The sequence below is a fragment of the Thunnus albacares genome, chromosome 1 (assembly GCF_914725855.1).
Source record: "Thunnus albacares chromosome 1, fThuAlb1.1, whole genome shotgun sequence".
Lineage (NCBI taxonomy): Eukaryota > Metazoa > Chordata > Actinopteri > Scombriformes > Scombridae > Thunnus > Thunnus albacares.
This window is the reverse complement of record NC_058106.1, coordinates 33,543,839-33,556,051: the sequence shown is the minus strand read 5'-3', so window position 1 is coordinate 33,556,051 and position 12,213 is coordinate 33,543,839. Positions and strand designations below refer to the sequence as shown.

The window sequence follows — 12,213 nt, the reverse complement described above, 5'->3', positions numbered from 1 at the left end:
GATAGTCACGGAAAAATCATTTACGCTCAAGCTTTTACTGTGACTCCAATGTATACAGGAGAACAACACGCTGTACTGATGTTTAGATAAAAGTTAAAGTCTCTTTCTGGCCACGTGTTGTTTCCATCAGGGATACATCGCTCCCTGTAACTATTTCTGTCCGCACAAACAGTGTTAAGTGTGATTAAACTGCATCGCCCACCGTACTGATACCGATGACGGGATTGAACGACTGGCTCGCGTCCCTGCGTCCGTCCGCACGGATCAGACCGGACACATGCAGCCTTCTGAGTCATTAGAGGCTAAAAGCAGACGATGCGTTCACAGCGTTTGACCGCTAATTACACATCTGATGAAACAACACACACACACGTTTGTTCTTATACACTTGTGAGGACCTTCTCGTTGACCCTCTAACCCCAAACTTTAAAGGAGTACTCCTGCAATTTAATACTGCGTGTTCATGTAAACGATGGACTCACCAGACACACGTTAAAAAAAAGTACGGTTGAAATCGAAGCAGCAGAGACCAAGATGTCTTGACTTTTAGTCTCTACTATGGGTCATGATCCAAAAAAACATTGGATCCTACACTTCCCATAATGCAACCACAACCATATATCTACTAGAGCCTCTCTGCCGGTTTGTAAGGCAGGTTTTCCATTATGAATATGAAGTCTCTATTGGCTATCATCAGGCATGAAACACCTTCTACCAGTGCTTCCAGTAGTCTAAAAGTGTTCATTCTCATTAAGCATTTTGGTCATTTTTGTCAACAATAAATAAATAAATAAATAACTTTGAAATGGGGAGAAAATTTGCACTCTCTCACTCCGACGCTTCTTATTTTATTGCGTTTTAAACCTAAATGTTTTATTTTGTGAAAGGGGAAGTAGTGGTTATTATTGTCTCCCCACAACAAGAAGGTTGTGGGTTTGAATCCACAGTCAGGCAGGATGAATGAACGGATGGATGGATGGAAATCTAGCGGGTGTTAAGTTGGTCGACAGTGACCTAACGTCTAAGAGAAATTCTGGACCCTGAGGTGAGACCAGCTGGCACAACCGTTAGCTACCATATACAATCACAATCTGAAGAGTCATGACAGGTTAACTGGCTTTCATGTGTAAAATAGGCGGAGCGCCCCTTTAACACTAAAACCCCAGTTTCGAGTTTCAAACAGCTTTAAGGTGCAGAAAAAAAATGTCGTCACTTTCCAAAACTATTCTCACTGCCGTAAACTTAAATATGTCCTCACAAAGATAGAAACACAAATGTACACACACACACACACACACACACACACACACACACACACCAGGCAGCGATGCATAGATACATAAATACCCCGGCAGAAATAGACACACTCTTTACTTCACCCCGCTGCGTTTCGCCTTGCAGGCAGCTGAGGGGTATTTTGGGTTCAACGCAGACACACACACACACACACATAAACTCCACAAATCAAACGAGGAAGAGGATAAACTGAGGGCAAAGTTCAGAAAATGTCTTGTGCGGTTACTGCGGCGGTGCTGACCTCTCATCAGTGTGTGTGTGTGTGTGTGCATGTGTGTGTGTTTGTGAGTCCGACAGCCAGGCAGGCAACTCCTTCAGACTCAAAACAAACACCTCATTGCACACGGCTGCCTCCAACATCTGTCCGCTTTAATAACTCATCCCCCCCCCCCCCCTCCCCCCCCGAGCCTGACAGAGCGGGTCCAGTATGTGCTGCGCGTGTGTGCGTGCACGTGTGTGCGCGTGTGTCAAGGCTCATATCAATGTGACCGCCGCTGATTGTTTGTGTTGACAAGACAGACAGGAAGTGTACTTACGACAGTCCTGTTCATCCGAGTCGTCCTCGCAGTCGTTGTCTCCGTCACACACCCAGGAGCGTCTGATGCATTTTCCGTTGTCACAGTGGAAGTCCAGAGGCGAGCAGGTGGGAAGCACTGCAAACAAACAGGTCCGTTAGCGTGAACAAACAAGTAAACAACCTGTGAAGCCGATAGGAGGAAGAAAACAGGAGAGGAGAGTTCGCGGTTAGTTTTAAGAGGGCTATAATATGAGTTTTTTCAACCTTTTATGTCATTATGCTTTTTGCTTTATTTCCTTAAAGTGGAATATAATTTTTGTTATCATTCATGTCATTTATCCTTCTACAGTTACTACTATTAAGTTATTCTTTATTTCTGTATCAGATAAGAGAGATTTTAGGAGCAAATACATTCTTATGTGAATCCTTGTTGAAGTTCTGACACATATTCAGATCAATTCTTAACCTCAAGTGTCAAATTTTAACATTACATCATTATGACATTACATTATATGAATGACAATATAGAAAATACAATTATAATAGAATAAAATATGTCTACAGAGGAAAAATTATAATGGTTGACAAATACTGTACACTTATAAAAACTTTAAAATGTCCAGACATCTGCTTACAATGACATTATAGTCAGTTATAAGCATTTTATTAGGCTACATGTTTATATATTAGTTATTAATGCTAAACAGGGGCTCTGATACGTTATTTTATCCTTTTGGCTAAATTGTGTCAATATGAATGAATAATAAAGTGTATTAAAAGTGAGTAAAGTGAACCAGTGGTGACGTTAATCCAACACAATGAAGCCTTAACCGGTTTTACAGTCATCCCCTCCCGCATGGCTTCTGGCTACAGTAGAGTTTGACGAGCGCAGTTTCAATTCACAAGGTTTTATTCTCTTGCCTGGTCTCAGCTGATCCGGATCCTGACACCCTCACACCGTCCCCACCTTCTTACCCTGAGACCCGGAGAGGGGAGCCGCACGGAGCTCGACTTCAGCTCAGCGCATTCCTGCTTAACTTCATATCCGCTCTAAGTGCAGCTACTCGCTATCTAAGCAGAGCCCGAATGACTGGCCCTTTGTCATCCCCAGACAGAGCTAATTTAATTAGAGAGGGATGGAGAGGGAGGAGGAGGAGGAGGAGGGAGGGAGGGAGGGGAGGAAGGAGGAGAGGGAGCAGTAAAGTCCTTACAGTGGACTCTCACTCGCCTGTCGATACCAGATATGAAATATTGACTAGGCTGCGCAGACTTTATGAAAAATGTATGACGTCACGCGGCGAGAGTTAACCGCCGAGGCAGACAGGCGGCGGACGAGTGGGGTGAATTAAGTGAGTGTGTGTGTGTGTGTGTGTGTGTTGGGGTGTGGCGCTGGGCTGCAGGAGAAGTAAAGCCCCACTGACCCACATACCCCTGCATGGATATAACATTATTCAGAGAGAGAAGAGAGAGAGAGAGAGCAAGACCTATAAGCAAACAGAGCTCGCTCACCCCTAAATATTCTTTCTTTATATTCTTCTTCCCCTTCAGATGAACTCTCCTGTCTGAAACTGCATGACCACACTGCTGGTTTGGCTCTATTTGCATATACTGTATAATACATTACTGCAATCAATTTCTTTATTTGTTTCCCTTCAGGCATCCGCTGGCTTCAGTTTTATTCCCATGCGGTGCATTAAAAACATTAAGGTTGACTTCTGCTGCCAGAGAGCGACCCTTTTATTGTTTTTCATTATTTAACGTGGAGATGACAAATAAAGAGTCCTTAACTCAAGGTCACTACGTAGCGTTCCTTTGGCTTACATGGGTTAGGTTCAAAAAAAAAAAAAAAAAGAAAAGGAAATGATACAAAGATGGAAATAACTCCGAGGTATCAACAAAAATATAAATGATTAAAGCCATCTTTTTAAAGCAAGAAACAATACAATAATCTTTTCATGATGCTCAAATTCTGGATTTGATGTTCTCAGAACATACGGAGGATCATCAGTGGGGTTTTTTTCTCCCTAAAGCCAATAATAGATTTTTGGATTTGTGAAAATGACCCCATATCATGAAAACTTTGCTGAGAAATAACAGACTGAAATGTTGACAAAGCAAAGAAAAATGTTTGGAAAGGTGCATTTTTTAATTTTTTTTTTTTTTTTTTGGAAAAATTATTAGGGCTGTAACCAACGATTGTTTCCATTATTGATTAATTTGTCAATTATTTTCTCCATTAATCAATTGTTTGGCCTATAAATGTCAGAAAATGTTGAAAAATGTTGATTATTGTTTCCCAAAGCATAAGGTGGCATCATCTCTTCTCCAGTTTACTCCAGTTTCAGTTTCCTATTATAGACGATTAAATAAACCAGAAAATATTCATATCTGAGAAGCTGGAATTGGAGAATTTTCACTTTTTCTTCTTGAAAAATAACTCAAAACAATTAATCAGTTATCAAAGTAGTTGGTGATTAATTGAATACTTGGCGACTAATCGATTAATCGACTAATTGTTGCAGCTCTAAAACTCTGAAAGCAAAAGAATCTTCACCATCTAAAACACAAATATTTGCAGTTTTGTCTGTTTCAATCTTCTATGATGGTAAATTGAACATCTTTGGATTTCGGTCTGTTGGTAGCACAAAACAGCAATTCCGATATTTCATTTTTAATTTTCTGACGTGTTACAGAACAAAATGATTAATCTGTTAATCAAGAACTAATCAGCAGGCTAATAAATAATGAAAACAACGCTTGAGTGCAATTTAAACTACATTTTTCATTTAGTTTTGACACAAACAATCAAAATCGAATTAAAAAATTATCAACCGTTTCCTCCAGACTGAAACATGCAAAACCGCCGGTATGTTCCAGCCTAACATTCACACTTTCCTCTCTGTTGTTATGATTCGCCTTCAAAACACAAATTCGGGGTTCGGTTATTTGCCAGAACTGCTGCAATAAGCTTGGAACTGAACTGGGAGGAGAATTCCCACAGATCCACTGGTGAAACATTGTGAGAGACACCTGCGCGTCGTCTGGAAAGCTCTTTTTTCTGTCAGCTGACGCGGTTTGATGCGTTTTGGACGCACGTCTGACCAGCTGTGAGCAGATTTATGGTCTCGACCAACAAGGAGGGAAAAAAAAACGACATTTCAATAAATAATTCCGAAGAAGAAGAAGAAGAAGAAGAGAGGAGCTGTCGTAAAATGCATCGCAAGCTAAATAAACAGTAGAGAATTGTCTAGGCACACAAATTGGGAGAGATGCAGAATCTATGCAAATAAATACTATTCTCTCTCTCTCTCTCTCTCTCTCTCTAACACATACACACACAAACACACACACACACACACACGTGCACGCGGTAGGTGGGGCTTGATCCTGGTATCAGGTGGATCAGCGGGGAGCATGCTAGGGAAGGTTGATGAGGTCTCTGGGCACTTTGATCTCTCTTATCAGACAGATTCTGCTCAGCTCAGCGTTGCTCCGCTTGCTACCGCTGCATTCCTCTGAGGCTGACACACACACACACACACACACACACACACACACACATTAATTAACACACTCACTCACTCACAAGAGCCCCCCCCTCCCCCTCCCCCATCCCTAACTTTGTCCGCCGCTTGTTGTTCTTTGCATTCTAGGAATCGTTTTATGATGTTTTTCACTTGAACTCCAACCTTCCTCATTCCTACGATTCCCAGAATGCTTTTCCACTTCCAAGAGAAAAAGGGGGAACCTGTGCGCTGAACATCCATAATATTGATGATGTAGGTTTTTTTTTTTTTTAAAGTCGATAAAAAAAGTAAAAGCACAAACAGAATGATGCATTAAAGTTCAATTCACAAGAGAACAGATGTGCAACACATTCTGTTCCCGCATTGCTTCATTAATTATATAATACCGTCACATCCTCCGGAGTATAATCACATAACAGTTGATGATAGAAACACATGCATGATATGTTTCTGACTTGTTTGCTAAAAATGTTTCCTAAAAATCTGGATAAAAAAAAACAGAACTGCTTGTTCGACTTCCTCGGCAGCCCAGCGTGACCCTTCCAGGTGATAGAAAAAACACAAACACACACACACACAGAATGTTTGTCTCTGTCACGCTGCGACGCCTTTACGAAATATTTCCCCCAGAACGTTTACCACACACACACACACACACACACACACACACACACACACACACACACACACACACACACACACTGACCTTCACCCATGGGCTTTTCTCATCCGCGTTACAGAATTCCCACTTGCATTCCACAGGTCATTCACACACACACACAAACACACACCTGCCATTCCCATCATCATCTCTCTTTCTCTCTTCCCCCTTTCTCTCTCTTTCCCCCTCTCTCTCTCTCTCTCACACACACACACACACACACACACACAGTCACTGCCTGTTAAAACTGTTTATTGCTCGATCTCGATCGATCGTTCTGTCAACTGATAGAAAAGTAAATGACGATACCGATAAGTGAATTTATCTTTTCCTTCATATAGCGAGTGTGAATGTTAGTGTGACATCACAGTGAGCGATCCGAGCACATCACTTCTGTCGTAACTCGTGATGAGAGTTTGCTTTTTTTCTCGCTTACATTTTACAGACGCCACACCGAAAACAACATATTTAATACTGTTTTTAATAAGATCATACTGGTTTTAAAGGATTTTCACCTGAGATTTTGTCTCAACACGCTCAGATTCGACGCACTGATGCCAAAGCGGATAACTGTAGCGGAGAAAAACAGGTTTGATTTTTTCTAATATTCAATATAAACTGTGATAAATCCTTTACTTCTCTCCATAGATGAACTGAAAATAGCCACATCTATTTTTGCACGCTTATCGACTGTATCCAAGCGAGAATGTACATGTCTGGCTTGTACATGTCTGGCTTGTGTGTGTGTGTGTGTGTGTGTTCCGTGTCTTTAAGAAGATGTATGTGTGTGTCTTTAAGTGGCCTTGAGCAGCAGAGTTAATGGCCTCCCCTTTACTGTACTACAGCAGAATCAAGTGGCTCTAATGGGACCGATATATCTGCCTAAACATCGCTTATCACGCTGACTCAATGGATGAAGGGATGGACAGATGAGAGAGAGAGATGGAGAGGGAGAGGACACTGTGTCTGACTGAAAAACAGATGTGGACCCTAAAGAGCGATAGAGGACGTCTGCGCGTCTAAAACGAGAATATTTCATCCGAGGAGCTTTAATAAAGGTTTTCTCTTTCAGTCCAAAAAACAGGTCGTTTCACCTCCAGATTACTGTCGTCTCTACTGGAAACACTTACTCACAGTGGAAATCTGGAGATCTGTGTCCTTTTTTTTGAAAAAAAAAAAAAAAAAAAAACTCTTTTGGCTCCGTGTTTGACATTAAGCAGCCAGACAAACACACACACACACACACACACACACACACACACACACACACACACATGTACACCTGTATGACAAACTACAGAGCTTCACAGCAGCGGGTTTTGAGGGTAAACTGTGTGTGTGGGGGGGGGGGAGGAAAGGGCACCTTGATGTCGCTGCCAGAGACTGAAAAATATGTCTCGCAAATAAATACATTTAAAAAAAAAAACATGAAAGGCAAAAAAAAAAAAAAAAACAGCTACTGCCAAGAACGAACAGCAACAACCTGTGTGTGAAAATATTAAAGTCGAGCTCGACACCTTTCGACGCCGTGTGTTTGTTAAACGCTTTGACAGAGACGTCAGTCCTTCCATGTAGCTGCTGCTTTTCTCCTTTTTATTATATTTTTTTATATCAAAAGTCGCCTTGACAAACACCTCTTTACAGGAAGAAGCTACTTGGTGTGATGTCACATCAGGATACCGACGTCTTTTTGGTTTCAAACTTAAGTTTTTCAGGTAAAACTATAAGAAGTGGCTAAAAGGTCACCGTGATTTGTTCTTGCAGCCTTTCAGATCATGACTGCATCTGCATTAGTGGAGACTTTTTATGAGATGTAGACAGAATTATAAAGTATAAGGGTGTACACATAGGCATAGCCAACAGAAAGATTCAGCAAGTTTGGAGACAACTATTAAACTTAGCTGTTGTAACTGAGTTGACTCCCCTGACTGTCTCTCACCTCCTTCACTTTTTTGATACACTCTGTTCACAAATTATTCATGTTCTTGCATGTAAAGAGATTCTCCTCCGAAGCTCCAAATATTTCTTCACGCTGCTCTCTGGTTTCTACTTCTCTCTTCACTTCTCACGTCTCAGTTTTGCTTCTTTATTTCTTTTCCTGAAGGCTCCGACCAGCCACATCTGCAGTATTCAAGTCGAATAGATTTTTCTTTCGTTTCACAAACCGAAAACAAAACATTTCTAATTGTAGATTTGTAATGTAATGGCTAGCAGAATGCATGGTTAACTGTTGGGGGGCAAGCAGACCACTGTACCACTAATCTGGGTCACTACAAGTCAAAAAGTGTGCATGCAGCACATCAAACCCCATCATAACGTGTTTGAATTACATTTTTCTGATATTTTAATAGTTTATAAAGCCTTCACATGTATTACTTTTATCAATTTAAAAGTATTTCCCTCGTTCCTGCCCCGACACCGCCCTCAAACTCAAAACAAATCCCCTCTGTCCCTCTCATCCATCTCAGTCTCTCCTCCTCCTCTCTACTCGCTCTTTATTTTCCTCTCACAGCCGATCCCGACAGAGGCGGCTTATCTGATTCTAGGCAGCTCTGGTCGGTAGCCAGCACATATTTCAGTCCGTCAGAGCACAGCGGCGCTGCCAGCACAGTTTTTCTTGGCAGAGTGTCCGGGCGGCGGCCTGTGTGATGGGCTTTCTACCGTCCTCCTCCACCTCTACAGTAAATAGACCTCCTGCCTCGCCCGGGCCGCAACGCCACTCGGCATTTATAAACCCATCAAAACCGAAAAACCTACTGCAGGATCAGGTACACCGACTTTCTGAGGCTGACATCAATCTTGTATATAAGACTATATATATATATATATGACTATAAATCATAGTCTGATGTATCAAACAAATCACCTCAAAACTCCTGACCAGAACCTGGATGTCACTTTTTATCCATCTTTATATTTTCTCCTGTGTCTGAACACTGAAAGAGGTTTTCCTCACTGTAATCATCCTGTTCCTGTTCATACCGGCTATTAAAAGAATCCCTTTCAAACTCACTTTCAATGTAGCCTAAGTGATGGAGGCCAAAATCCACAGCATGTCCACACAGTCATTTTTGTAAGAAAATGCATTTAAAAGTTTATTTGAAGCTTATATGAGCTTTTAACCGTCTGAGTTAGTCATATCAAGAGGATATGTGCCACATTTACAGTCTTTTTAGCATCAAATTCCCTGTTTGTGTTTCCCTGTTGAGTTGCTATGGAAATATGGTAACAAAAATTGGGACTTTGGCACTAAAAAAGATTGTAACACTGAAATATATCTACTTGATTTTATTAATTTGGACAGCTGAAGATTCGTCTTAGCCTCACATAAACTTTTAATTTCATTTTTGCACATATGGAGGACTGTGGATGACCTGACTGCTATTTTAAAACAGACTTGAGAAGTTGTGAACCCGTCCTTTAAAGCAGCACCATGATGTAAAAATACTCCTTTACAACGAGTTTTGCTTTCAAAATTTTGCTAGTGCACAAAAGTATTAGCAGCAAGTATCAAATATAGTACAAGTACCTCAAAACAGTACAGTACTTCAACTGAATGAACAGCAGAACAGGCATCAGTGTGTGCGTGAGTGAGTTTTGCGACGACACCATCATAACAAGACATTTTACTGCCCATCACGCTAGATTAATGCAGAAACATTTGCATGTTGCCATGACAAATCTCTGCTGAGTGCTTGACACCAGCGAGTAACACTTGAGTGCTGTCATCAAGACGCAAACCCCCACTCGTTTCTTTCTTAAGAGGCTGAATGTCAGGAAATACTCTAATGCGGTCTAATGATGACATTATATGACTATTAGGATTAGGAGTGAAGTTTATAATTTCTCTAATGTTGCCTCGCGTGTCCTTTGGACATCCACCTGCAGCTGGTAATCCATCTCTTTATACAGATTATACTTGGGCTACTTGACTGGTTTACTGGCCAGAGGATAATTATTTTTGCAGGTATAAACAGGAGGGAAGGATTAAAGTGATAAGGGGTGCTACAAAAAAGGCTGACAACAAATGGAAATTCTTTCAAAAAGAGGTAGAAAGACAACCTCGAGTCAGAAAGAGACATGCGATATCCTGTAAGAATATGCACAAATTGCAAATAAACTCACAAGTCTCACATTATCTTTAATACAATGTTTGTTTCCAAGCAAAATTGGGTGCAATGTTCATAAGAATCCTCAATACATCAGTGAACAAGACACAAATCTATATATAAAGTAGATGACAAGCTATTCTTACAGTCTCTCCGATGGTGGCACAAGGAAATAGGTCACATGGTCATTAGAAATTCTCTTTGGACCGTGGATGTGCTTAGTAAATTTCATGGAAATTGACCGTAAAAGATTTCAATATCTCTTGTACAAGTGGAAATTGTGGCCTGCTAGATGAAAGATCACCTGAATCATCGTTCTCAGGTGACCAGGGACATTCATATCAAATTATTTGGTGATCTGGCCAGCAGATTGTAAGAAGATACCTTGCTCTGGATCAAAGCGACCATCCCTTGGGGCAACGAAATTAACTGTCTGTGTGTCAGTGAAGCTATTTTTGATAACAGGATGGTTTTAGAAGATGTCAGACAGGTAATAAAGATGCAAACAACACACAAAAACTAATTCAGCCAAAGCAAACAGCTGTGGTTGTCTGGTTAAATGACATTAGATGAATGCATGTTTCTACTTAAGACATCAGCAATGTCAACACTTTTCACATTGAGAGCAACATGATCAACAAGTTACCAAAAAGTCCCAGAAGACCATTCATTCATTACAAAATTTCTTCTTGGCTGAAGAAACATCAACAGTCAATCAAATCTTGATAACTCCCTTATTACTCTGCCAGTATCGTTTTTTTTTTTTAATTAGCAATAGTTCCACCTGGCAATGCTTTGTGTATCTTTGCCTTTTGCTGTCATGTCCGCAACTAACAAACTATCAATCATTTTTATTAGATTTGTCCTTTAATTATTTAGCCTATAAAATGTCAGATACAATAACAAGTTCATACCGCAAGTTCTCAGAGCCTGAGGTGACGTCTGCGAAAATGTTTATTTTATCTGGCAATCAAGAAATCCAAAGGAATTACTGTAGTTACATTTTTAGAAATTAGAAATTAGACTGATATGAAATGAAGTATAGTAAAGAAAAAGCATCTGACATACTTATCCTCACAGCAGTCGGTGAGTGATTGATTCTTAGACCACTGAAGTTCTTCATGTAAATCACACAGCTTCATCTAAATTTGCTGTCTCTCCCTTGTCGTTTGGCACAAACCCAAAATGCTGCCAATCTGTAGCAAATGTATTCTTTTTAGAGGTCAACTCTGTCTTAAATTTGGAAATTTTTTACCTCTCTGACCTGAGGAGGAGCTGTCACATCACGGTCATGAAAAATATCCCTGGTTACCTCATCCCTGTCAAGTGCTAAAGGTGCTTATTGATTTTTAAACCACATCAATTCTGAGAACAGAAAAATAGTAAAGTGACCGTGTACGACTAAAACCATCTGAGAAGCTGAGAAGTACGGAGGTGTCGAGGAGGCAGATGGATCACTGGATGTTGAGGGGAAGTCAGACAAATGTTAGAACTGTCCTCCTTCATTTCAATGAGCAGCACCCGGCAATACACTGCGTTGTCCAATAAAACATGTGCAAGTGCATATTCCAGGTAGGTATAGCTTATCTTGTACCTGTAGCATTGAGTTATTTCTACTGTTTACCCATAAAAACAGAAGCGAATGACTACTGCAGTGATAGCAGTGCAAAGTCCTCAAATTTATTTGATGTTTCGTATTTCATTTACAAACTGGTAACACATTAACACCAACACACTGCTGTTGTCGGTCTTAACTACAGCCCATGCAATACATTGGCATGCAAAATGCAAGTTGAAACAACATATTTTAGACAGTTGAGCAGACAATAACACAAGACCTGCAAGGCTGTCACCCTTACACATAAAATACAGTTGATCCCAAAGTTAGAAACATTGTCACCATTAAATAGTTTGTCCATCAGAGAGCACTGACAAGTTCATTTTTCAACTGTAAAATGTCCCAGTCACTACACTGGATTTTAAAACTGTCAATTATCAATGTCATTATCATTATAGGCCTCAAAAACCCCATATCAGTCTGGCTTTAGTCTGAGCACAAGTTAAATCTGCCAAATTGCTTTATAGCACAAAAAAAGCAAAGAG

General features: G+C 40.5%; 1 protein-coding gene across 3 annotated transcripts in view; it reads right to left on the bottom strand.

The window, feature by feature from the left end:
- The window catches only part of lrp4 (low density lipoprotein receptor-related protein 4), a 117,148-nt gene that overhangs the window by 40,173 nt on the left and 64,762 nt on the right, over window positions 1-12,213 (bottom strand). For all 3 annotated transcript variants that reach the window (XM_044355566.1, XM_044355576.1, XM_044355586.1), the window contains exon 3: window positions 1,833-1,949. In XM_044355566.1, coding sequence (XP_044211501.1) covers window positions 1,833-1,949 — 117 coding nt within the window. The remainder of the gene's footprint in view (window positions 1-1,832; window positions 1,950-12,213) is intronic.